General features: G+C 52.4%; 13 protein-coding genes across 13 annotated transcripts; 6 read left to right on the top strand and 7 right to left on the bottom strand.

Moving 5' to 3' along the window:
* Window positions 1–50: 50 nt before the first annotated feature.
* Window positions 51–695, top strand: GUITHDRAFT_121417 (hypothetical protein; the record flags this gene model as incomplete). The annotated part of the gene is made up of 1 exon (XM_005819336.1): window positions 51–695. The coding sequence occupies one exon, from the start codon at window positions 51–53 to the stop codon at window positions 693–695; it is 645 nt and encodes a 214-aa protein (XP_005819393.1).
* Window positions 696–749: 54 nt separating this feature from the next.
* On the bottom strand, window positions 750–1,784 carry GUITHDRAFT_121416 (hypothetical protein; the record flags this gene model as incomplete). The annotated part of the gene is made up of 3 exons (XM_005819335.1): window positions 750–925; window positions 982–1,086; window positions 1,244–1,784. The coding sequence occupies 3 exons, from the start codon at window positions 1,782–1,784 to the stop codon at window positions 750–752; spliced, it is 822 nt and encodes a 273-aa protein (XP_005819392.1).
* Window positions 1,785–1,858: 74 nt separating this feature from the next.
* Window positions 1,859–3,304, bottom strand: GUITHDRAFT_121415 (hypothetical protein; the record flags this gene model as incomplete). The annotated part of the gene is made up of 1 exon (XM_005819334.1): window positions 1,859–3,304. The coding sequence occupies one exon, from the start codon at window positions 3,302–3,304 to the stop codon at window positions 1,859–1,861; it is 1,446 nt and encodes a 481-aa protein (XP_005819391.1).
* Window positions 3,305–3,391: 87 nt separating this feature from the next.
* Window positions 3,392–4,817, bottom strand: GUITHDRAFT_121414 (hypothetical protein; the record flags this gene model as incomplete). The annotated part of the gene is made up of 4 exons (XM_005819333.1): window positions 3,392–3,598; window positions 3,646–3,819; window positions 3,870–4,086; window positions 4,345–4,817. The coding sequence occupies 4 exons, from the start codon at window positions 4,815–4,817 to the stop codon at window positions 3,392–3,394; spliced, it is 1,071 nt and encodes a 356-aa protein (XP_005819390.1).
* Window positions 4,818–5,037: 220 nt separating this feature from the next.
* Window positions 5,038–6,531, bottom strand: GUITHDRAFT_158982 (hypothetical protein; the record flags this gene model as incomplete). Its single annotated transcript, XM_005819332.1, has 3 exons — window positions 5,038–5,253; window positions 5,278–5,892; window positions 6,184–6,531. 3 exons carry the CDS (start codon window positions 6,529–6,531, stop codon window positions 5,038–5,040), a joined length of 1,179 nt encoding a protein of 392 aa, XP_005819389.1.
* A 232-nt stretch (window positions 6,532–6,763) lies between these two features.
* On the top strand, window positions 6,764–7,168 carry GUITHDRAFT_121413 (hypothetical protein; the record flags this gene model as incomplete). Its single annotated transcript, XM_005819331.1, has 1 exon — window positions 6,764–7,168. One exon carries the CDS (start codon window positions 6,764–6,766, stop codon window positions 7,166–7,168), a length of 405 nt encoding a protein of 134 aa, XP_005819388.1.
* A 1,187-nt stretch (window positions 7,169–8,355) lies between these two features.
* On the bottom strand, window positions 8,356–8,751 carry GUITHDRAFT_82324 (hypothetical protein; the record flags this gene model as incomplete). Its single annotated transcript, XM_005819330.1, has 1 exon — window positions 8,356–8,751. One exon carries the CDS (start codon window positions 8,749–8,751, stop codon window positions 8,356–8,358), a length of 396 nt encoding a protein of 131 aa, XP_005819387.1.
* A 2,969-nt stretch (window positions 8,752–11,720) lies between these two features.
* GUITHDRAFT_121411 (hypothetical protein) lies at window positions 11,721–12,878 on the top strand (the record flags this gene model as incomplete). Its single annotated transcript, XM_005819329.1, has 1 exon — window positions 11,721–12,878. One exon carries the CDS (start codon window positions 11,721–11,723, stop codon window positions 12,876–12,878), a length of 1,158 nt encoding a protein of 385 aa, XP_005819386.1.
* Window positions 12,879–12,956: 78 nt separating this feature from the next.
* On the top strand, window positions 12,957–14,051 carry GUITHDRAFT_121410 (hypothetical protein; the record flags this gene model as incomplete). Its single annotated transcript, XM_005819328.1, has 3 exons — window positions 12,957–13,409; window positions 13,493–13,690; window positions 13,740–14,051. The coding sequence occupies 3 exons, from the start codon at window positions 12,957–12,959 to the stop codon at window positions 14,049–14,051; spliced, it is 963 nt and encodes a 320-aa protein (XP_005819385.1).
* A 553-nt stretch (window positions 14,052–14,604) lies between these two features.
* GUITHDRAFT_148646 (hypothetical protein) lies at window positions 14,605–15,018 on the bottom strand (the record flags this gene model as incomplete). Its single annotated transcript, XM_005819327.1, has 1 exon — window positions 14,605–15,018. The coding sequence occupies one exon, from the start codon at window positions 15,016–15,018 to the stop codon at window positions 14,605–14,607; it is 414 nt and encodes a 137-aa protein (XP_005819384.1).
* Window positions 15,019–15,141: 123 nt separating this feature from the next.
* GUITHDRAFT_148645 (hypothetical protein) lies at window positions 15,142–15,795 on the bottom strand (the record flags this gene model as incomplete). The annotated part of the gene is made up of 1 exon (XM_005819326.1): window positions 15,142–15,795. The coding sequence occupies one exon, from the start codon at window positions 15,793–15,795 to the stop codon at window positions 15,142–15,144; it is 654 nt and encodes a 217-aa protein (XP_005819383.1).
* Window positions 15,796–17,926: 2,131 nt separating this feature from the next.
* Window positions 17,927–19,087, top strand: GUITHDRAFT_121407 (hypothetical protein; the record flags this gene model as incomplete). Its single annotated transcript, XM_005819325.1, has 1 exon — window positions 17,927–19,087. The coding sequence occupies one exon, from the start codon at window positions 17,927–17,929 to the stop codon at window positions 19,085–19,087; it is 1,161 nt and encodes a 386-aa protein (XP_005819382.1).
* Window positions 19,088–20,857: 1,770 nt separating this feature from the next.
* Window positions 20,858–21,190, top strand: GUITHDRAFT_121406 (hypothetical protein; the record flags this gene model as incomplete). The annotated part of the gene is made up of 1 exon (XM_005819324.1): window positions 20,858–21,190. One exon carries the CDS (start codon window positions 20,858–20,860, stop codon window positions 21,188–21,190), a length of 333 nt encoding a protein of 110 aa, XP_005819381.1.
* Window positions 21,191–25,547: the final 4,357 nt, after the last annotated feature.

The following is a 25,547-nucleotide window of genomic DNA, read 5'->3' as shown; positions in this document are numbered from 1 at the left end:
AACCGGGATTTGACTCCCCATCGCTGCAAGCCACCCTTGATCCCCGTGCCATGCCGTTGCACTCCACCCATGCTCCAGACCTCAAGGATCATCTCGAGACGATCCGTCATGCAGCCTTCAGGGCGCTGTGCAACACCAAGGAGCTGCAGAAAATCATCCTCCATGGACAAATGGACGAGCTCTGCCCCTGCCCTGCCTGCTCCGAATCTGACCCATCCCTCGAACCCACCTGCAGCATGACCAACCTGCTCAGGAGCATCGCAAAGGCCGCCGAACTCGTCATCGCCTTCAAGAAGGTAGTCATCCGCCGCCCAGACAGCCTGATCGACGACACCAGCGTCAAGGACCTCAGGGAAGCCGGCTGCCTCGCTTTCGACCATAGCGATGCACACTTGGTCTGGGTCAACTTCGTTGTGGTCACAAACGGTGGTTGGGCCGACCCCGACTGCCACCAAGTGAGGCTCTGCCTGGGCAACTTGGTCTCTACCACCGAGGCACTCTCCCACCCCGAGGTGCTCAAGTACCTCCGCTTCTTTGAGCTCTGCCTGCACCACTTCCCCGAGAGGTATCAAGTAAAGGGCGTCCCGCCCATGCTCGAGCACCTCGTGCACGTTTGCCCCCGCCTGCATACCCTTTCCGACACTCTATGCCAGCAGGAGCAGAACCCTTGTGAATGCAGAGACCGTATTCCATGAACCAGTTTTTAAAAAAGTCAAAGAACTCTAATGAAAAAGCGCCCAGCGAAGGCTCTACACCGCGCCCGTGTCTGATGCAGTGGGTGCGGCTGCCTGAGCGGTGTGTTTGTCATCTGCAATCCGTTTGATATCTTCCTTCATCTCTTCAACGCTGTTCAGCAACTGCAACAATAGATCCTTCGTCGATTCCTCTACGTCAATCTCCGAGCCATCGTCACCCTCTCGCCTGCCTGCGAGGAGCGTGAGATACCCAGGAAAACAGCACACAGAGAACTCCGTCACTCACCCAACCCCCTTGCAAGCCTCGACAGCCCATACGAAGCACCCGCCGTCAACCCCGCACCAACCCCAGCCCCGACCCCGGTGGCCACGGCGTGCGACACGATCGACCCTGTCCTCCCCGTGTGCCCCCCCTTCCCCCCATGTCTACTGCAATGACGGCACAGGCTGTCCCGATAAGAGGCTTTCATGCAGATTGCCCACGCAAATAGGAATTGCTGCTTTATCTATTCAAAAATCTCAGCAAGTCAACTTGACCCCGATGTCACCCCTGCCCTTCCTGAGGTCCACCAACCCCTCGATCAGATCCAGGATGTTCATCTGGGCCTCTTCCAGGGCTTCGGTCACACCCCCCTCATGCCCCGATCTACCCTTCAACACCCGCCTCGTCACCTTCCTCCCATCCTCGATGTCCCGATGCACCAACGAAGCCCTCTCCCCAAGCTTCTCGAGGTAATCCTCGCAGCACTCCCTGCACACTCTCTTGCACCCCTTGAGCCAACCCACCTGCTCCCGGTGCATGCTCTCCACCTTGTCCACAAGCTCGTGCAGCCTCGAAGTCACCTTCTTCAACTGCCTCCTCGTCTCCTCGCTATACGTCAGGCAGTCCTGCAGACCCCGCGTGTTCCTTTGCACGCTCTCCATGAGATCCAGGAACGTCTGGTCGTTCAGGACCAGCTCTGGGGCCGATGGGCTCGGCGCAGGAAGGTCATCCCCCTCACCCACCTCAACCCCGCCTTTCCACCCGCTTATCCCGCCCTGTTCCTCCCCACCACCCTCCGTGCCAATCTCCGTCGGGATGTAATTCATCTCACGGAAAGCCTCAACCACTTCCGCATATATATCACACGGGTACACAAACAAAGACCCCCCCGGAACCCTGGCTACCCCGTAAACACTTTGCCATACATCTTCTTCACGACCTCCAACGACTGCTGGACCCTCGCGTGTTGCCTCTGGAACTCGGCCTGCTCGATCACACGCTGGCCCACGCTCACCTCCGGAAACAGAACCCGGAAAACCTTCGACTCAAAGAGCAGCTCCAAACCCATCAGGTTGTACCTCGCCCTCAGGTACATGCTCGACCGGTACCGGACAAGGTCCGCCCCCCTCCTCCACCCCCTCATGTGCTTCATGAGCACGTACTGCAGACTCAGCTGCACCAGCACCTTCTTCACGAACCTCAGCACGTCCGGCCCCCAGAACCCCGTCAGCATCCCAAGGCACTCCCCAAAGAACGCCCTGAGCGCCCTGCCCGTGTCCTGGTACACCTGGCTGTTCACAAAGGCCCTCGTCCGCTCCTCAATCCTCAGACCGTCCAGCCTGTACAGGACTTGAAGCCCTGCGTACCCTTGGATCTCGCGCTCAAGGCCATCCAGCCTGTCAGACAGGTCGCCAAGGCTCTCGCGGTACGCCTCCGCATACTGCTCCCAATCGCTGTGCTGTGGCATCTCGCCGCCGCTCCTCACCACTCCCATCAACATCTCCATGAAAGCATCCCAGAAGGCAAAGAACTTCCGCTCGAAATCCTCCTCCACCCCGACCTGCAATGAGGTCACCCTCTTCAGCTCTCGCCTGTCCCTCTCGGACGATTTCGTGCCCGACTTGATAGACATGTTGTCGAGCCACCTCGACATGTCCTCGTCCCTCGAATCCATCGCACCCTCCGTTCTTCCTCCATTCCCACCGCCGTTCCCATCATTTGACCTTCTCCAAACCTCTTCCACCCTGTCAACACCGCTCAACCCCACTTCGCTGCTCGGCGACACTCTGCCAGCCCCCACGTCCCTGTCAACACCGCCCGACACCGCTGGAGCGGGCGCCACCTCCACAACCGCCCCCGAGTTCAACCCCTCCCCACCCCTCCTAATACCCTGCCTAGCGTTTGATGACACCGACGAAACCTGACTCATCACCTCCTGCCCTCCCCCGACATTTCCCAGTCGCTTCGGATCCCTTGGACCAGCTGAACCCACAGGACCCCGCGGGATCTTGAAGAACGACGCCAGCTCATCCCTCGTCAACAACCCCACTGGAGGCAGGGACCTCAGAACCAAGGGCATCCCGCTATCCCTTGACCCCGCCTGTCTCTTCGGCACCACGGCAGACCCCTCCGTCACCAAAGCATCAATCCTCCGCCTTTTCCCCTCCTCCGCCCCGCCCTCTCCACCACCCTTCCTTCTCTTCTTTGCGCTCTTCAACTCCTTTCTCTCAAATGTCCCTCTGCGTTCGCCAACGTTGACATACTCCTTCATCCGGTCGAGCTCGTCCTGGATCGTCTTCTCCGTCCCACACCTCGCGCAGCAACGCTTCTCGGTCGAAACCGACATCTCACCACAAACCCGCAATTGACCACGGACTCCATTTTGACGTTTAAATACCAAATCCAAACACAATGACCTCGGAACACAAAAAACTCAGCCGGCATCAAGCCCCATGACCCTCCCCAGCACCCCGCGGACCGTAGAAAGCACCAGGGGGATGCTCGCCGTCATCGGACTGTCCGGCCTCGACCCAGCCATCATCAGACCGACGTACCTCAACAAAAGCTTCACCGACATCGAAAGGTAACAGAGGTTCACATCCCCGCCCTCCACCAACAACTCCACCACCCCAACCCCTCCCTGCACACCACCACGTTCGTCAGACCGGCACCGTGCGGGGCCACCACCAGATCCGCATCACGGAAGGACCTCAGCTGCCTCCCAACCGTCGAACTCCCATCCTCCACCACCGTCTCGCAAGGGAATGAACCCATCGCCCTCAACAGGTCGTCGTGGTTCCTCACAGATCTCCTGTGTGAAACCCTCCTCACCAGCAGGATCCTGCACTTCGCCGCCCCCTGCTGACATTGCCAACCCGCCTCAAGCCACCCCCGCCAAGCGCCCCACCCACCAGCGACCTCCTCAGAACCTGGAGGCTCACAAACGACGGGTTCCCACAATCCGTCGGCTGAGGAAAGATCAGCCTCGTCGCGAAAACACTCCCGTCCACCACCCTCGAGAGCCCAAAGTAGCCAACCAGCTCCGTCACGAACCCCGAGTGCGCCTCAAACGCATGCACCGCCGCATCCCTCCCGCACCCGGACGGCCCCTCCAAACTCCAGGAACTCCTTCGCCAGCGCCAACCGCACCAGACCCTCCCCCATGAAGTGGAAGTACCCCTGGCCCCTCGTGAGATATCACCACCACGCACTCATGCCGCGGAAGACCCCTCATGGCCTCCCCCGAAACCGACTGACGCTGCCCGCCCACCATGCAGCCCCCGGCCCGCAGGTACACCCCTCCCGCCTGCAGGTCCCCGTTGCCGTACACCAGCACCCCCCGCAGCACCCCACCCCCGGCCACGCCTCCCTCTTCCTCCCGGTCACCCCGTCGCGTGGACCATGGCTCGACAGCTCCTCCGCGGCTTGCACGTACCTCCCCGCTTGAACAGCGCGGAGAACGACCTGTACTCCTTGTTCCTCGACACCCCGATGTCCCCGATGACCTTCTCGGGGAACAGCCCCGCAAGCCCCTCCCCCCCTGCACCCCAGTGCCAAGCCGCCCTCTCCGTCCAGTTCCGGATCAGCCCCGCGTTCCCACCGTGCCCCGGGTTCCAGTGCCACACCTCCTCCCCAAGCCACTCAAGGCACCCTCCAAAGCTGGACCCGCACGATCCCGTGTCTACATATCTCGCCTTCGCGATGCCCACAGTCGAGTTCTCGCGATGTTCCCACGATCCTCGCCTGAACGTCTCGACCAGCGCCCCCGTCGAGGAATCGCCCCCGTCCACGCCCTCGAGAACCCCCGTGCTGTTCGACAGGCCTTCCGAGTTCAGATCCCTGGTCAGGAACCAGAACATGGCCGATTGCGTCATGCAGAACAGCGCCAGCACGGCGCGGCAGCCCCCGGCTTGCCTGCCTCGATGCTGCATACTCCGAAACCTCCACTGCTGCCACCCGCCCCCGACTCCCTCCCGTACTCTAGTACAAAAAGTGTTTTTTTATCAAACATATATCGGAACTCTGTCTTTACTTGAGGACAGAGGCGCCTCTCTACTGTCCCTGGAACGCAGATGCTGATCACCCCGCCCCCTCCGCACACCCTGCCTTCCGATCTCTGCCGCTTGTGCCCGCACATCCTCCCTGCCCCCCGTGAACGCAGATCTTCCTTCTCTTTGATGGAGGCTCCTCATGGGTCGACGGCACGCTCGCCATCGCCTCGTGTGAGGAGGAGAACTCCTCAATGTCAGGAGGGAAGTCCTCGGAAGACGACACAGGGCCTTGCGCCTGCATGACCTGGGCGTATGTCTCCACAACCACTTCCCCTCCGCACTCCCTGCACTTCGACCGCCTCCGCCCGTGCTCGCATATTTGGGACCCCCCGCACTCCTTGCACACCGCCCGCTCCCGCCCGTGCTCGCAGATGCTGCCCCCACCACATTCCCTGCACACCGACCGCCTCCGGCCGTGTCGGCAGACCTGTGACCCTCCACACTCCTTGCATGTAGCTCGGATACGCTTGTGCGGGCATATAGAAACCCCCCCGCACTCCTTGCAGTACGATCGCCTCCGCCCGTGCTCGCATACGTGCCGCCCCCCGCACTCCCTGCATCCAGACCGCTGGCGGCCGTGTTGGCAGACCTGCGACCCCCCACACTCCCTGCATGTGACTCGGATACGGCCGTGCTCGCAGATGCTGCCCCCGCCGCACTCCTTGCAATTGGATCGTGCGCGGGCATGCACGCATATGCAGGACCCCCCGCACTCCTTGCACACCGATCGCAGACGGCCGTGGGGGCATCTGCTGCCTCCCCCACACTCCTTGCATTGTGATCGCCTCCGGCCGTGCTCGCAGATGCTGCCCCCCCCGCACTCCTTGCATATGGATCGCCTGCGCTTGTGCTCACACTTTGTCCCCGTGTAGCATCCCGCCACCTTGCACCTCGACCGTGCACTCCCGTGAACGCAGATCCTCCTTGTCTTTGATAAAGGCTCCTCCTGCGTCGACGGCACGCTCGTCATCGTCTCGTTTGAGTCGGGTGAGCACGCAGGACCTTCCGCCTGTATGCACTGGGCGTATGTCTGCACAACCACTTGCCCGACGCACTCCCTGCACCTCGAACGCCTCCGGCCGTGCTCGCAGATGCTGCCCCCCCCGCACTCCTTGCATCTGTACCGGTGACGGCCGTGTTGGCAGACCTGTGACCCCCCGCACTCCCTGCACACCGACCGGTTGTGCGGGCATATAGAGCCCCCCTTGCACTCCTTGCAGTATGATCGGATACGGCCGTGTGGGCATATTGAGGCCCCCCCGCACTCCTTGCAGTATGATCGGATACGGCCGTGTGGGCATATTGAGGCCCCCCCGCACTCCCTGCATATAGCTCGGATGCGGCCGTGCGAGCATATTGAGGACCCCCCGCACTCTTTGCACAGCGATCGGTTGCGCCTGTGCTCGCACAGCTTCCCCGTGTAGCATCCCGCCACTTTGCACTTCGATCGTGCGCTCCCGTGAACGCAGGGCTTCCTTGTCTTTGATGAAGGCTTCTCTTGGGTCGACGGCACGCTCGTCATCGTCTCATCCGGAGAGGAGAACTCCTCAATGTCGAGTGGGAAGTCTTCCGTCTGCATGGTTCGGATGTCTCCTCTGACGCTCAAACAAAAAAAAAACGTTTTCTTCCGGATTGCCTTCAGAAACACAAAAAAACAGAGTCCAAAACCGGAAAAAAAACTCACCCGTCCCCCAGAAAATCAAGCCAACGACCGCCTCCGCCATCCCCCATCCCACCATCACACCGCCAAAGCCATGAGCCCAAAGAATGAGCTCGACTCAAAGCATAGCATTGCCTGCATGATCTTTAAGGCATTGTCATCGCAGTGGGACAAGTTCACCAGCGACCACATCGATCTCACTCTCCTGACCGAACAAGACATTGGTGAGATCCAGGTCCTCCTATCCTTCACCCTTGACTTCCTCAACCAACATTCTGACGACATCAAGGACTTTGAGATCGCAAGGGAATCCCTCAATTGCAAGGATGAATACCCATCGATATACAAGAAACTCGACGAAATCTGCAACCTCATCCAACAGTGCATCGCCTCCCGCCTCCTGTCGGAACTAGACAAACCCCTCATTGCCCAGCTGCACAGATTCGTCTCCATCACCTTCGACATCCAGAGGCACATCTTCCAGTACTCTGATTTGTGACGATTTTATTTGAAATAGATTTCACCCACACACCCTCTTGTTCCTCCGTTTGGAGATCCTGTCGCACATCTTCCCTCTCGTGTCGTCCCCCGCTGCCCTCACCACGAACGATTCGTCCCACCAAAAGTCGTCGGGGAGTGGGAACGAGCCTCTCACACCGTCCTTGGGTAAAGAGGATACGTGGACCAGCCACCTCGACATGGCTGCAGGGATCACGGGCATCGAGCTGCCGGTGGAGACCAGGACGTCGGCGGACAGCATCGCCCGGATGGACTCCATGGGGTCTTGGAGCAGGGCGACGGAGCAGTTGTACTCTCTGTCCCGGCCGCAGAGCCTGTCGAGGCAACCCTGATCCGGTGGGGGTGCCTGCAGGGTGTAGAGGGCTCGGACACAGGTCGAGAGGACGGTCGCCAGGTCTCGCAGCATCCTCTTGGCCAGGGGTGGGTCCCCCTGGCACCCCGTCGAGAGGTCGCCTGTGCGCACGTGGACCACGACGGAGACGCACGAGCTGTCCCCCGAGGGCATCGCCCAATGCCTGTGGCCTCGGCCTGCCTCGGTCAGCTCGAAGCGCGGTCGTATGAAATCGGAGAGAACGCGATAGGCCCCGTTCGGCAGCATCAGGCACGAGGGGCCCCCCAAGCAGCATGTGTCGCAGGACCGGAAAAGGACGTTGCAGAGCCCCCTCTTGTCGTCGATCTCCGATTCGTCGTCCCAGTGCGCTATCGAGACCTCCCGGATCCCGGGCATGGTCTTGACAACGGTGTCCGGCTCCATGACATCGAGGAGGTTTGCGAACGCGGGGATGCCGCCGTACCCGCCGTGCGACCCCGGAACCTGGAACTTCGAGACCTCAAAGACCGGTGTGGCGTTGAGCGACCTGGCAAACAGGAGAGATAGCCCAAGGTCCCCCATGCGGTGGCCCAGCCCACACAGGGTGCAATGCCCTATGAACGCGAATCGGGGACATGGGCTTGCGGCGACGGGCTCGCCCTTGCCGAGTCGCTCCTTCCTGCAGCTCGCTCGGTCACCGTGTCAGACAACAGGGCGGGGGGTGTACCGGAAGACATGCACCCGCTGGCCCCCATCGGAAGCTCGCCACTCTTGTTGCCAGTTGGCGGTCAGGTGTGGGAACATGACGGGCCCGTACTTGCGATGCAGGTTGAACTCAATGCCTGTGGAAACGTCGGTCAGCGATCGGCACGAGGGACGAGGGCGGGTGTCAGACCGTCGTGGCCGTTACCCACTCCCAGCAGCATCTGCCCCCCTTCCCTGCATATGCACCATGCCTTGGCGATGGCCTGCAAATCCCCGAAGGGGTTGAGATCGTCCCCATACCGCCCGAGGCCGCTGTGCTCCACCGATGAGAACGTGACGACGGCGTCGAACGGCCCCAGCCTGCCCCGCTGGAAAAGGTCGAATGCCTCAGCGGGGGTCACCGTGCCCACCCTTGGGTGCCTGCTGTGGATCTTCCCGTACTCTAGCGTGGTCACTCGCTTCGCGCCGGCGGCCAGAACGCAGGCTTCCACCCAGGGGTTCTCGGACCCCAGCACCAGCACGTGGCCCCCCTTCACGGTTCGGTTCATCTGCATCAGCCCCTGCATCACGTGCTTGGTCTCAGACACGCCGTAGTTCCCCGGCTGCGTGCCCTGCCTGCACTGCTCCGCCCACCCGTCGATCACCGACTCCTCCCACACCGGGAGCCTGGCGTCGCCGCTGTGGTATTGCTGGTTCAACATCTCCGAGGGCTGAAACCTCACCCTCCCCCGGTACGTGAAGAAGGGCATCAGCTCCGGGGGGATGTGAGGGGCTGGGCCCACGGGACGCGAGCGGTCGGAGTGCCGGTTGGAAGAGCGAGGGCCTGCCCTTCATGTCCGTGTCGCATATCTCCCCGCAGCCATCGGTGAGCTGCAGCAGCCTCTCCCTGTACCCTCCCCCGATGCTCGTGATTCTCTGGCGCAATCTGCTGCCCCCCTGCGAGCCCCGGTCGTGCTCTGCCGTCGATGCCCCGGTCGGGATGAGGGGCTCCTTCTCAGAGCCTTTGCTCGGCTTCAAAGGTTCGGATTTGGGGCTCGCCAGCTTCGCCGGGTAGTCCGGGTGCTTTGGCGGGTCAGCTGGCAGCTTGAAGAGCAGGACTGTGCAAAAGCATAGCAGCGCGCAGGTCGTCAGGGCCAATACAGCAGCCCCCAGCCTATTCATGTGTCTTTGTACAAAGTCGGGGATGGGATGCAGGGCCCTCTGGCACAAATCTTTCTTTTTTTTTCTTGTGTAATATTCTCCCAAAACAAAATCTCCGTTCGTTCGTTCACTCTCTCAAGGCACACCGCACTCTCTCGGTCAGAGCTCGCTGCTACACACTACAGCTCTCGCATGATAGTCACGACCATCCTCCATCGCACCGATTCGTCATATCGCATTCAAAAGATTCAACAGGTCCTCGTCCTCGTAGCCCCCAATCCCATGCGCACCGGCATGGCAGAAGTAGCACGAGGCACAGCAGATCGACAGTCCCCCATGCGCGAGGCACGTCTCTTTCTTGCAGACGAGAATCTTCCCTTTCTTCACCCCGCACAAACCTTCCCACGGTCCCCCAGCGTGCTGCTGTGCACCCAATCCACGAGGTCATACATACCAAAACAGTCCACCCGCAGATCAATGCAGAGCTCCGTGATGGCCTCCATCAGCAGCAGCTTGATCTGACTGATCTGCGCACCCATCCCCAGTCAACGATCTCCCTCTGCACTGGCCACTGCAAAAGCGACGAAAAAACACACCTCCAGGGCCATGGTCTCCAGCGACCATGCCAACGGATTCATCGGTGCTTTGGAATCACCCGAATCCTCGGCGCCACCCCTGTGCTTCTCCAGGTACCTTCCACACCCGTCAGAACACAACATCGATGGATACCAGCAGTCGATCCACACCCTCCCTTCATCATGCACTTGTTGATGACGGATGTCAGCGCGACCTGACCATCCCAGTCAGCGAAACAACGAGGGAGATTGAAGAAGCATCTTGTCCCCACATCCAAGAGCCTCTTCTCCTCAGTCAACGCGTGGTTCTGCGAGATCAACTCCCTCGTCGAGTCGTGAAGGATTTTGCACCTCCTCTCCCGATCGTTCACCCTCTGGCTCAGGCTCTTGATGATTTCCTTCATCCTCTTCTGTTTCACGCCCCACGCACGCCCCGCAAAGAGACGTAAACACAGCACAGTCAGCCACAAAACCGAGAAGAGAGATCTCCATACCTCCTGCCTCTCCAGCTGCGAAACCCTCCCTCGCAGATCCTCCATCAGCCTCTCGATCTCCGAATTCTTGTGAACAAGAGAGTTGTTGATGGCCAGAAGATCTGAATGCTGTGCCTCCAACGAGATCTTCTCCCCCTTATGCTTCTGGTTCTGAAACGTCACAGACTCCAGCTGCCTCTGCGCTTCACGTAGCAACCTCTCCAGCTCCTTCGACTCCCTCGACCCCCTCTCGACGCTCTGCTTATATTCATCCTCCTGCTTCCTCAAAGCCTCCCTCAACGCGCAGTTGCTCCTCCGCTCCCCCGTCAACTCCTCCCGCACGCCCTCGAGCTCCCCCTCCCTCGCCGCCAAACACTCCATCACCCCCTTCAACACCTCATCCCCCTTCGACCCCTCATTCATCCTCGCCTCCTCATGACGGCGAAGCTCCTCCCGCGTCCCCTCGAGCTCCCTCTCCCTCACCGCCAGGCATTCCTGCATCCCCTCACCCAGCCCAACGCAGCCTCCCCGCACCTGAACGTGCTCGTCGAAATCAGACAGCAGTTGATCGAACTGCCGCTGCAACTCGACGATCTGCTGGTCTCGCTCGTACACCGCCTGCTGCAGACTGCCCACGTGCCCCCTCAGCATCACATTCTCCTGAAGGATCATCTCAAGGTGCATCTCCATCTCCATGGTACACTCAAGCATCCGCTTCCGCTCGCCTCCTCTCCCGTGAAAGCTGCCCCACTCCTTCACTGTCCCCAAAAAAAAACGAGCGTAACTTTGCAAAAAAAACAAAACAAAAAAAAGCATAAATGTACCCTTTTTTTTTCTCCACGACCGGGCGTTACCGGACACGGGAACGTTACAACCCCTCCCCTTCCTTCAGTCAGACATGCCAACACCCAAAAAACATGCCTTCACCTCCTATCCTTTCTACTCCAGTTCCTCCCGCGCATCGTATGACAGCCACTCGTCCGACAGCCACTCGACATTCGACGACGATGCCACCTCGACCACAGCCATCAGTGGCCGATCAACACAGTACCCCCTGAACACCATGTATCTCAATCACCCCGCCTATACCGACCAAACCAGGTTTCACATCCACTACCACTACCCGGGCTCGGACAACTTCCAACCAGACAAGAGTGGTGTATCAGGCTGCATCTGTGGGTTCCTTGAAATCCTTCTGTGCCTGCCATGCATCAAGGGAGTCCTCGACGGTTTCTGCGAGGTGTGCTGCAACCTCCGGTAGCTCCCCAAGCAAAAAAAAAAAGCAAACTCCCCGGATCCCTGAAGAGCACAAATCAAGACCCAGCCGCCATGAATCTCCGCGCCATACACCTCGGGATGTGGAAGAAGCGTTCAAAGTCCATCATGCCCCAAGTCACAGTCGGGCTGGTAGCTGCCTTCCTTCTCTTCAACATCTTCGAAAATGCCCAACCCCCTCCAAAATCACAGGCACAGGAGGGCACCTTGGTAGAGTCCAACAGCTCATGGGACCAAAACACCGTCCAGGGACGAGCCAACCGCATGAAAGAACCCCCCGCCACGCAGGACGGACCCCCCCACCTCATGGTGCACAGGATGACAGCCGGCCGCCCCCCTGACACATACATGTGGCAGACCGCTTTCGCCTCCGACTTCCACGGGAACCGTGTCGTCATCCTCACGGATGCAACCACCGCATTCCAACACGCGGGTTCCCCCGGCGCTGAGTTCGTGGACATGGATGCCCTCGTCGAAAGGCAGGCGGAAGTCTTCGAGATGCTCCGAACCTTCAGGCAGTCCTATAAGCCATGGGGGCTCAAGGAGCCATGGGAGCGGGAGAACATCGAGAGGTTCTTCTACATCGCTGCATTCGCCCTCGACCGCCATCTCCAAAGGGTCTTCTACACCGACACCGACGTGGCGCTCCTCACCCGTGTCAGCGACCTGAAACTGCCCAAGTCTTGCGACTACCTCGTCAGCATCCCCAAGCAAACATTCGAGAGCTACTTCTGGGTGGTCTGGGCCGGGACTGCGCTGCTCGATCAGCAGGTCCTCATGCAATTCCTCCGCTTCGTCCTCCGAATCTATAGCAGCCCCCAGGTCATGGCGCTCTTGACAACCAAGGAGCGGATCGCCCCGTACGTCTGCGACATGTCCCTCTGGTTCCTCTTCGCCATCTCCGCAGACCCAGGGCTCGCCTCGCTCGTCTCGTCCCCCGCCTCACTGCCGCTCCCCAAGCCCGCCAACCGATCCAGGGCCTGTGACCTGGTAGCCCTCGGGTTCGACCACATGCATGCACACACGCGCAAGGGGTTCGTGCTCGACCGGGATACATTGACGGCCTGGGATTCCGAGCAAAAGGAGAGGAAGAGGATCAAAAGCGTTCACTTCCAAGGTAGCGCCAAAGGCTTTGCATCGGTCCTCGTCGAGGCCAAACCCACACAGTTTCACGCCTTCAGGTCTGTGTTGGCCAAACGGCAGAGATTTTGATCTCCTGCCTCACAAAAAAAGATCGGAAACAAGACCAGTGCCAACCACCCCCGTGCATCGCTCCAGCGCGCTCTCAGAATGAAGTTCGCCACCCCGATCTACCCCTTCCTTCTCTCCCCCATCCTGGTTGTGGCATACCTCTTTTGGGGACATCACCACGTGGGCAGCCCCTGCACGCAACCCAAGCCCACAGCACACACCAAAACCGACTGGATCCAGCACTGGAAGCAAAACCCCCCTTGCTCAGACACCGAACTGCGAAACAACGCCCTCGCCCTCAGATCCTCACCCACCAATTGCCCCACTGAGAGGTGGTACTGGGACTGGCAGTCCAAGAAAAGCTCACACGCCTTTGTGTACATTGAGATCGGTTGCAATAAAGGGACCGACGCCATCACAAACGTGCGGGCGTACACCGGAGACCCATCCGTCGATGTCGTCTCATGGATGAAGCACATCCAAATGGGCAGCACCGCATGCCCCATGGACATGGCGCTCTGGGACCGCATCAAGAGAGCCGGCAGGAAGACAGTGAATTATCTCACTACTGCATCGATGCCGCACGAGAGAATGCGGCCCCCGTAGAAAAGCTCGCGAGGGACCTGGGCATCAAGGGTCTCAAGGTCTTCAACCTCGCATTCTCCAGCTCGGCAGTCCCCGCCACTGCAAAGTTCCCCGTGATACCCTCGGGGGTCGAGAGCGTGGGCATCGACACCGACCACAGCGATTACAAGTCCTTCTACGACGTGAGAGTGACGACAGTCGATCAGTTTGTACGGACAGAGGGCATCCGTCGCATCGACGTCTTGAAGGTACTCTTCCCATTCATTCGCCACGCGATGACCTTTGTCCACCCCAAAGATCGACACGGAAGGGAACGATGCGTTGGTCCTGATCGGTGCGGTGAAGTCGATCATGACCTTCAAGCCGAGCTACGTGCAGTTCGAGAACCACGGTGTTGGACATTGGTCGAAGATATCCCTGAAAGACGTCATCGACCTCCTCGATACTCTGTCGTACGACTGCTTCTGGGCTACCAATGACGGGAGGTTGATCAGAATAACTTCATGCTGGTCCCCCTCGTACGAAAAGGTAAAATCTTGGAGCAATGTCGCATGCTCCCATCGAGATGATGTGCTACTCTCCAAAATCATGACCGAATATGTTGTGTAAAAGCACGGCACATGAACCCCACCCCAAAAAAAAATCAATCACTCCCAGTGGAGTCAGTCTCCTCTCGCTGAATTCAAATACACCGACTCACATCAAACCTCGCCGCAAGCCACCAGATATGGCACGCCTTCGTCGCTCTCGGCGCATACACACATTGGTCCTCCTCCCTGCGGATGGCCGAATGAGACCAGCAAACAAAGCATCCGTATATATGGCAAACGGGGGCCGAAATCCCGTCTAGCGATACGCCCCACCACCCCACGTGAGCTCTCGAGCACATCCACATGGGGATCAACAGACATGAAATTTGACAAGGGTAATCACACAGTCTTTGTCTTGAGCGATGGACAACAACTCCTGGCTAACGTCGTCAACGCGCGGCAGAAACACAAACCTGCAAAGCCCCCAGATCCCTGCCTCATAAACTTTTACACTCGCTGGAAGAGCATGAATGATGACCAACATCCAAAACTCCCATCCCTCTTCACCCCATCGTCATCAATGCAATGAATGAATGAAATCGTTTTGTTTTGAAAAAACTCGTTTCTTTATGTTATGAATGGTACAAACCCTGCATGCATTCCCTGCACAATCTACTCCTCGGGACCCCGCATGGCATGCAAGCCCCCGTCTGGGTTACCGGCGGTTTCGCAAGGTCCACGAGCGCCTTCACTCCGCGATAACCATTCCTCGACAGCCCCCAAACACCGCTCCCAAGCACTGACGCTGCCCCCGCTCCCACCCCTCCAGCCACATAGCCTGTTAAGAAAGGCGAGTCTTCGAATAAGAGACTCGAGCCCGCACCGAGCAGCGCCCCCGTGCCCACTCCATACGTGACATGGCGGAGTAACTGTTTGTCCGGCTGCATAAACTCGTACGTCCCGTACCCGGCAAGCCCCGCTAGCCCCGCTGCAGCCACCCTCTTCGCCCACTTGTGCTTCGGCGCGTAGTTGGCTTCGTCATCCATGTTTCGGTGACAACACCCTGACTTAGACGATTGAACACTCATCATAAATATTGGTTTGGTGACAAATGTTGACCGTGGGGGCCTGGGACCTGGGACCTGGGAGTTCATTTCTCGGATTCACTGTCACGTAGAGCCAATGCCCCCAACCTTCAAAGCCGACCTAGCCAGCGCACTCGCGTAGAAACCAAGAATCACGTGAAACATCGTGTGCCCCCAGCCCGAGAAAACCCCACAGTTAACCCTAGGCACAAAGCAGACTCCACACAGGGCCATGCTCGCAACAACCACACCGTAGTTCCAGTAGTCCCCCCTCCATATCACCGGCCCCGTGTAGAGCAGCATGCTGACCATCACCCGCACCCATCGCCTCCCGTCGTTCGACGTCCTCGCATCCCACAGCTTCACGACACTCACCCCGTTGAACACCGCGTTCGCTATCATGTACCACAACGACCCCGACAGCGCAAAGCAGTACAGGGTCCCCACCACGTGCTGCATGCTCTGGTCCAGCCGCCTCATGTCATTGTCCAGCCTGTCCCTGTACCGCCCGCACGCCACACTCAGGTGGTACGTGAACGAAACCGGAAGGTGCATGCAGCTCCCCAGCAGCAGCACCGTCACATGCCAATCCCCCGTCGTCCAGGCATCCAGCCCCAGCACCACCGTCGGAACCACCATGGATATGCCGTTCATCGCCTCCTGGATTGGGCTCATGGCATAGACCTCGGACGCATGCGACGAACTCGAAAGCCCACACCCCCGTAAACCTCGGACCATACTTTCCTTCCTCGCGGAAGACAAAAATATATGTGGTTTAGTGACTGCCCCAGGGGCTACTGCCTCTCTGTGAAAGACATGCGGGGTAACGATCCACCCCACCCGGGCATGGTACCAAAAACAACCGCCCCCCCCCCACCCTAGATCTGGTTCCATCCACAAGAAAGCGCTGCGAGATGTGACGGGCTTGTGTTGAACACTGATTGGTTTCTTGATACCTGATTGTACATCGAAATACACCTTTCACAATACGGAGCTCCGGTCGTAGTTGCCCTTCTCCCATGTTTCACCTTTTTTGTAGAATGAGTTTGAGCAAGTTGTTGAAATTCTTGATCTGTGAAATGACCCATGTTCGGAGAATTTGGCTGAATATTATGCTTTGATTGTGACATATGTTGGATTTCATCGTACGTGAATTTACCTTTAGACATGTTTTTCTTGTCCTTTGGAAAGACTTGCTCTATCACTTGATTAGCATTCATTCTCCGGTTGATTGTCGATATGCTTTGACATGAACAAATATATACACACTGAAGAAACCCGAGGCAGTTTCAAAAACTGGTTTTTAGTATATATTCATTTTAACAAACAAAACACTGCCGTAATCTACGCGCAAGTTTTCCATGTCACTCTGCAAGAATTGCAACTTCACTCGAATGAAGAAGCACGAGTTCACAAACATCCTTCGCGAAAACCCAAAACCGTTGCTAGATTTTTGGAGGCAGATGCTCTCTCCGGTAGAAGCTTTTGAACCAGATTTGGCATTCCCCAGCTCTTGTTGAGCAACAGAAAAAGGATTTCAAGGAGATGCAAACACCCAACCCTGACTTTAAAGCAATGTCACAGAACGATCAAGGTGCACAGCTCTTGAAATATGAAGTTATGGTCAACAGAATGTCTGTATATGCGCACAAGTTTGCGATGTACAGCACTTTGTTAGCCGTTTTTTTTGCGCAATTCTTCAAAATCAATGGCAAGGACCACGACAGTCCTCAACATGTTAGATGAAGGATTGCAAAAAACGGCCATTGAACTGGGTAATTTGAGCAAAAGAAACTGGTTGATGATAACACGGTACAAGTTATCGAGCGCCCAGCGACGGGGGATGGAAAATCACATGCTATATGATAGTCTTGAGCTTGTTCATGATGTGGCAGGTCACCCCGAGACGAAGTTGGACATAATTGGAGTATTACAGAAACTCTTTCAAAATGTCGGTGTGTTGGTATTGCGAATCCCATATCAAGACGAGTTGTCTAGACCACAGAGGAATGAGATGTTTGGAGAATTTGTACAATTGATGACGGAATCGTGGCCGAAACTTCCCCGTGACACAATTGAAAAACTCTTGGAATCCCTTTTCGCGGGTATGTTTGCATTGATGTATGTAGTGCTGCTGGCGATTATCCCTGTGAAATTCGGTGTTGATGATCTCGAAAACGAATTGAGTGAAAAAAAAAGAATCCATGTCATCAATCGGGTGAACGAAAGGAATAAGAAGAGAGTTATGCAGTTTGTTCGACATATTTGACTGAATTGCACTGAACTCGTGAGCCAGCTTTCTTTGATTGAAGATGAGTGTTCGAACACGGCAACAAGGAAACGATCCACCCCCACCCGGGTATGGTACCAAAAACAACCCCCCCCCCCCCCCCCGGGTCGAGAAAAAAATGTTTAGATTATGGTCGGGAGGGTGGGTGGGGTAGTGTACGTTGGTTGTTGGGTAGCCGCGGGATAACGGCTAGTGAAAGTATGGTGAAACGGTGAAACGATTTTAATTTTTGGGTTTATATTTGAAAAGTGATTATAGTTTTTGTTTTTTCGTTCTGTCACACTTAGCACCAAGCGCACGTGCTGGCCCTTCAAAAAAAAGACTTAGCACCAAGTGCACGTGCAGGCCCTTCAAAAAAAGACTTGGCACCAAGCGCACGTGCAGGCCCTTCAAAAAAAAGACTTAGCACCTAGCGCACGTTCTGGCCCTTCAAAAAAAAAAGACTTAGCACCAAGCGCACTTGCCGTTGGGATAAAAAGATAACCGGGGTGTAGTAAAACCGTTGTCGGGGGGTGGGAAAAAAAGAAACAAAACCCTCTATTTAAAGGGGCGCCTTTGGTTACCCAACCCAAACCAACCATGAGTGCCACTGAATCCCCCTCCTCCTCATCCGCCCCTTCCTATCCTCTCACTCCCGAGGGCTTCCGCAACATGTACTTCGACTCGCTGAATATCGCACCACAAATCATCCAACGCCATGACTGGGGCGATCTAGAGCCCACCATCCAGGCCTCATTGAAACAGGCCAAGCAAGATATGAGGATACAGCTTGAGCGCACCCTATGCATCGAGCCGGATGGCCAGATCAACGGATCCGAGCGCATACTCCGTGACAACCTCCTCGGCAACGTTGTGGACGGGATCTCCGACCTTGCCGTGTTCTACTCGAGGTATGCGCCCGAGATCCTTGAGAGTACCGGGATCACCGCGGCGTCCATCAAGGAGATGATCCTCTACAACCCCAATGTGCATGGTTTCAGGCACCTCATCATGCAAGGGGGCAGCGGTAGCGGTATCAAGGCCATCTCATCCTTCTTTGAGGAGGTGGAGCAGATGATCAGATCCGGAACCCTCGACCTAGGGCCATCCTCTGACCCCCTGCAAGATAGGCTGCGGCAGCTCCATTACGATTGTGAACGGAGCGGGCTGGTGGACAAGAGCACCGACCTCACCATTGCAAGGATCATCTACTGCACAACGGTCATGGATCACATTGTGGGTTTGAGCGACAATGCGCACCCAACGGGCCTGGTGCATGATCAGAAGGCATATCTCAAGCAGCTTGGGATCGATGCCAAATGTACAACCCCCGTTGGGAGGGCGGTTGCGGACTACCTGGACCATGAATTCTATCCCGCGCGGTATGCGCACTCGCTTGTGCAACAATGGGTCGACGCCAAGTCGGATGACCTGGATGGTTTCTACCTCGCGTTCACCGTTGCCTTTGGATTGAGGTCGATGATGTGCGGCCTGACTGCAAGGCACAACCATCTCGATTGCCGCGTGTCTCTGAAGGCACATGACTTCTCCTGGTTCCTGGATCCGCGTGTTGGTGCTGGATACCTCAGGGATTTTGAGACACTCAGCCGCGTTGTCATGAGGGCCAACGTCGGAACGATGATGCGCATAGAGAACGCGTTGGTGAGTAACAAGAGGGGTGCGGCATCAAGGGCTTGTGTGGAAAAGGCGTCCACAAGGGATCTGAAGCGGAGGAGGATCGGAGGTGTTGCTGCAACATGATTTTGAATGAATGTTTAAAACAATTAGGTAATTTTTTTCCAACCGTTGCGTTTTTCGACACACGAATGAACCATTGGAGTTTTTCAAAAATGTTTTTGGAACAAAAAAATTTCTTATATGCGGGTCAAAAATGCGGGTCAATAATGTTTTCGGGTCAAAAACGCAACGGTTCAGGAACTTTTTGAAGGGCCAGCACGTGCTTGGTGCTAAGTCTTTTTTTTGAAGGGCCAGCACGTGCGCTTGGTGCTAAGACCAAAAGTCACGATACCGTAGTCACGATACAAAAGTAATGATACCAAAGTCACGATACCAAGGTCATGATACCGAAAGTCACGATACCAAGGTCATGATACCGAAAGTCACGATACCATGGTCATGATACCGAAAGTCACGATACCATGGTCATGATACCGAAAGTCACGATACCAAAGTCACGATACCAAAGTCACGGTTCCAAAGTCACGGCCGTGTGTAACGTGATGCGGTAACGTGACCTTCCCTTGCGCGCCTTTGAAAAAATCTGACCCCGGGGGGGTGTCTATTTGGTACCATACCCCTGGGGTAGTGGAACAGTTTTTGCAGTGTGTGAATCATGATCGGGGTCGGAATCTGAATCTGAATCTGAATTTGAATTTGAATCTGAATGAGAATCTGAATGAGAATCTGAATGAGAATCTTTTGAATTTGAGTCAGAATCTTGCGAATCATCCTGTGAATCATCCTGTGAATCATCCTGTGAATCATCTTGTGCATCATCTTGTGTGTCATCTGAGTTATCTTTTGATTTGTCTTTTGATTTGTCTTTTGTTTTGGTTTTTGATTTATGTTTTGATTTATCAATATTTTGTTTCTTATGATCTTTTTGTTTGATTGATTGAGCAATTTTTTCAAAGAAATTGGCAACCTTTTGTGCGATTTTTGAATCCCTCCATTGTTGAATCAATTTGACTGATTTATCATCTATCAAACTATGTTGATTTTTCAATTGATCGAGATCTGAATCTTTGTTTTTGATTACTTTACTTAGTTCCTGGAAGAAGTTTATCAATTTGTTTCTTCTTCCATTTTTTTTGTCCAATGTCTTGTAGTTTGCTGCCAGATCTTTTCCCCAAGTATCTATTTGTTTTTTTTGTTTTTCAGTGATTAGATTTTCATCAAATAAAGATTTAGAAAACTTTTCGACTTTCCATGTTATGTAATGATCAACTTTCATTGAATGAGCCATGGTGTGATTTGTGTTGAATGAGTATACATTTATATGATTTTATTGTTATTTTGTGGGAGGATGATGGTGATGGTTGGGATTATGGTTGGGATGATGGTTGGGATGATGCTTCAGATTACACTTCAGATAATAGGGTCCGGATTATGCTTGGGATGATGCTTCAGATGATGCTTCAGATGATGCTTCAGATGATGCTTCAGATGATGCTTCAGATGATGCTTCAGATTACACCTCAGATTACACTTCAGATAATCTCCGGACCCTTAGGGTCCGGATTATGCTTGGGATGATGCTTGAGATAATGCTTGAGATAATGCTTGGGATGATGCTTGGGATTATGCTTGGGATGATGCTTGGGATGATGCTTCAGATTACACCTCAGATTACACTTCAGATAATCTCCGGACCCTTAGGGTCCGGATTATGCTTGGGATGATGCTTGAGATAATGCTTGGGATGATGCTTGTGATGATGCTTCAGATAATGCTTCAGATTACACTTCAGATTCCCCTTCAGATAATCTCCGGACCCTTAGGGTCCGGATTATGCTTGGGATGATGCTTGAGATAATGCTTGCGATTATGCTTGGGATGATGCTTGAGATGATGCTTGCGATGATGCTTGGGATGATGCTTGCGATGATGCTTGGGATGATGCTTGAGATGATGCTTGAGATGATGCTTGGGAGGATGATGCTTGAGATTACACCTCAGATTACACCTCAGATTACACCTCAGATTACACCTCAGATTACACCTCAGATTACACCTCAGATTACACCTCAGATTACACCTCAGATTACACCTCAGATTACACCTCAGATTACACCTCAGATTACACCTCAGATTACATGCACCGCACCGTCCACACACCAATAATCAATTTCATTCACACATTCATTCCAAAACAATTTTCATATTTATTATCATTCTAATCACAAAATACATACAAAAAAAAAAAACAAAAATCATAAAATGATTCAATCTCAACAAATATCAAAAATTCTAAATTTATCCAATCAAGCTGCTATACAATTGAAACAAAATCAATTACAATTATACATTCAATCATTACAATCAATCAATCAATTCACTCTCTCACAAATTCAAAAAAATATAAATTCTCAAAACACACAATTACAATCCTCTCCACAAATCATTCAATTATATCATATACATTTTCAATTGTTATCAAACTTTCATAATTTCACAAAAAATAAAATTTCTGAATACAATCAATCATTCTCACAATCATTCTATATCCTAAACCCTCTGTCACAATTCAATGATAACAAAATATACATAATATTCCAACAAATTACAATATCAATCTTTCAATTCATATTCATAGCATCAATCCTCAAAAAAATAAAACAATTTAAATCATTGTTCAATCATCAAATACAATTCCAAGGTATATTACCATATTCAATCGGTACAAATGAATTCATACCAAAATTAATTCAAATCAAAACTCAATACAATATCAATTCAATACATTGCAAACAATAATACAACAAAATACAATATTCTGGGATAAAGTATTTCAATACTCTAAAACACAAAATAAACAAAAATCACAACAAAATACTTATTACAATCTGTTCATCATTCAAATACAATCTCTCTACAATCAATACACTTCAAGACTTTATAACTTGGTCGACAATTCAAACCCAAATTCAACTTTCATAGCAAATTTCTTATACAAAATTATCATAGACTTACAAACGTTGTTACAAATTTATAACTCCCAAATCAAAAAATCACTAGACAACCAAAAAAAATCAATATTTGATAACGTCTTTTCAAAATAATACAAAAATATATATTTTCTTTGTTATATAACACATTATTCCCTTATTTCTAATAAAAAATAACACATTTGGGTTATATAACACTTTGTTCGCTTATTTCTACTCAAAAATAACACGCTTTTGGCTACAAACGCGCTAAAAAGTACTCTTTCATCGCAAATTTGACAAACTTTTACTCGAAAACATCCTCTTTTCAATCATTAGCCGAGTTTTCACACATTAAAAATACGAAAAACACGCGATTTCATCGTAGTCATCCCTGTTTTCACTCAAAATTTCTCATCAAGTCATCACATTATCAACCTAAATACTCGAAAACACGCGATTTCGTTGTAGTCGTCCCGGTTTCACTCAAAATTTCTCATCAAGTCATCACACACAATCGAAACGTTGCGAGTTCACTACAATTATCAACGGTTTCACTCAAAATTTCTCATCAAGTCATCACATTATCAACCTAAATACTCGAAAACACGCGATTTCGTTGTAGTCGTCCCGGTCTCACTCAAAATTTCTCATCAAGTCATCACACACAATCGAAACGTTGCGAGTTCACTACAATTATCAAAGGTTTCACTCAAAATTTCTCATCAAGTCTTCACACACAATCGAAACGTTGCGAGTTCACTACAATTATCAACGGTCTCACTCAAAATTTCTCATCAAGTCATCACACACAATCGAAACGTTGCGAGTTCACTACAATTATCAACGGTCTCACTCAAAATTTCTCATCAAGTCATCACACACAATCGAAACGTTGCGAGTTCACTACAATTATCAACGGTCTCACTCAAAATTTCTCATCAAGTCATCACACACAATCGAAACGTTGCGAGTTCACTACAATTATCATAAACAACAACCGAAACGTTGCGAGTTCACTAAAATCTTCGTCATTCATTGTCATCCAAAATCCCCAAACGTCGCGATTTCTTATAATTTCTTCAGTTTTTATTCAAATTATACTAAAGATTTATAGAAAATCATAACAAAAAACCACACATTATCTACTTTACAACCCCCTTCACAGACACATTTTCCAAACAGAACCAAATTCTCTATAATAAAACTAAACATTATCATCGAGACCACCGTATGACTCCTGTTCTCCACCCCTGCAGTGATTTCGCCATGTCATTTAAAATTTGAAACGTATATATGTAAAGTCGCTTACTTTTGCGCATTTGGAGCACTTTTTGCTCACTTTTTTGAATAACACGGTACCGTCACTAGCAATTCAGAAGCGTGCCAACTACAGGATATTTCAGGCTCCATCAGTTCATACGTATCTATCACGAACTTCAAGATAAGACGATCAAATATAGGTGGAATTTACGTGAAAACCTTCTCCATGCGACAACACGGTTGCTCGAACTGACTCCAGAATCATTTTGCACTGATGGTGATGTCATTTTTCGCTGTAATCAGTTTCTCTGCAGGGATCGACTTTCGACGTGCAAGTGAAAACAACCCGACCTCAAAATGATGAATAGACGAAGAAACATGCAAATCCATGAAACTCTGAATTGCAACCACATCATGACATGTACCAAGCGGACAGTTCTTAGGATAACAAAGCAAAGTTCTGTTGACCGCTGTTTGGTTGCATTTCGATTTATGGGTTTTGGTTAAGATTGAATTGTTCTTACAATTTTTGCTAGAAATGTCATGACCCACGGATATGTAAGCATCAATTCCTGCAGCTTTGGCAATGTGAAACACATTGGTGTTGTACAGGATAGATTGGAACTCTAACACCATTTTAGGACGAGATGAGAACCAAAGCAAAAACAAATGAGAGCCGTGAGGACTAAGAATGATATCTGCATCGTCGAATCGTCGAACTTGCACCAAAACAGGAATATCAGATGTGGTAGTCAGATTGAAACAATATATGTTGTATAGCATACAAAGTTCACGATAAAGAATGCCCAAATTACAAATCGTGCGCAAGGAGGTTCCTTCCTTGCGATGATAAAACCCCACCGCCAATCGAGTGAAAGGTCGAAGATCAAAACTGTATCCCAGAAATTTATGTATATCTTGGACAAACAATAGTCTTTCTTGGGTGTTGATCAAAGGACCATACTGAGGGCTGACGAAAACCTCGTTGAAACAATGGTAAATTTGCGATTTGAGTGGGATGTCAAAATATTCAAAGTTTACAAAAGTGAGGTTTCTCTTGTCAAGTACTATTTTCCACAGTAAACGCAGCATTATCGAAGAGATGTAAGTGTTCCTATTGAATGAACAACCTCTGGTGATCAGCATATGATATGGTTTCCTCCTCAAACTCAAAATCTTTACCAGGTGGTGCGTTTGGTACAATCCAAAAAGCAAATGAGTAGGATTCGCCCCTGAGGACCAGCAATCCGCCATGATGGCCGTTCTTGTATACCACCTTTGCTCCCGGATATCCGACGTTCTAATTGCGTTCTGCTTGAATTTACTGCCTGCATTACATTTTACATGTCCATGAGTAAGCAACCTTGACTCTCCGTCAACACAAACGTTTTGTAATAGAAATATTTGACTAGCAAAGTACTTGCACGCACTGATATCTTTCCTTTGAGATTACAAAGAGGATGTTGCACGAGAGGGGTTTCCTTGGTCATAATATTATACAAAAAATCAGAACGCAAGGAAAAAAGTACAACGCTTACAAACAATAATGTGAAAACGGGAAAATGTCTGAAAGTGAGGGGTGAGAAAGTAGGCATAGCGGTGAGGATCACCCAACAAAAGGGGAGAAAGGCAAGAAAGACCCTTTTTTCGGCCGGGATCCCAAAATAGCGCAAATGCCCTTCGCCGTCGATGAATGTAAACCTCCCTGAAGACCATTATCCAGACGGCCAATATTATGACTACGTTTATAAAAACGATAAGAATTATAAACCGCTTATGAAATATCTATTACACTGCTTAAAATTAAAAATATCTATTCTATATTGACACTGCAATACTAATAAAAATTCTGATTAAACTTAGTAGAAACAATATTTACAAAAGGGGTATTCGACAGAAACGCGCAGATTGTTTCGTTTCACAGACTTAAAACCTGAAGTATTTTAAAGGATACTCTTCTATGCCTTCACGGGTCCAAACAGGGCAATGTCATCTAAAGGGGGTGGATACTATTTGGTACCAATTAGATCTCTCCGGGCGGCCGTGACCGGTCAGCGGACCGTGTCAGCAGGCCCGTGACATGTCAGCCGGCTGACAGGGGCCGTGACCCGGCTGACAGGCTCACCTGACCGGTCACGTGACACATCACGTGACCGAGACAAGACTTTTTTATATCGCAGATCCAAAAACCCATAGGACATTTCTCCCAGGGGGAAGAAAACCTCCCTTGACCCCCCTGTTTCTCGACGGATCCTGCCGGCCGGGCCCGTCAGTACCTTCAGCCCCGCCTC

The sequence above is a fragment of the Guillardia theta genome (genome assembly GCF_000315625.1).
Source record: "Guillardia theta CCMP2712 unplaced genomic scaffold GUITHscaffold_229, whole genome shotgun sequence".
NCBI classification, from domain to species: Eukaryota; class Cryptophyceae; order Pyrenomonadales; family Geminigeraceae; genus Guillardia; species Guillardia theta.
The sequence above is the reverse complement of the archived record's forward strand: the minus strand, read 5'-3'. Positions and strand labels throughout refer to the sequence as shown.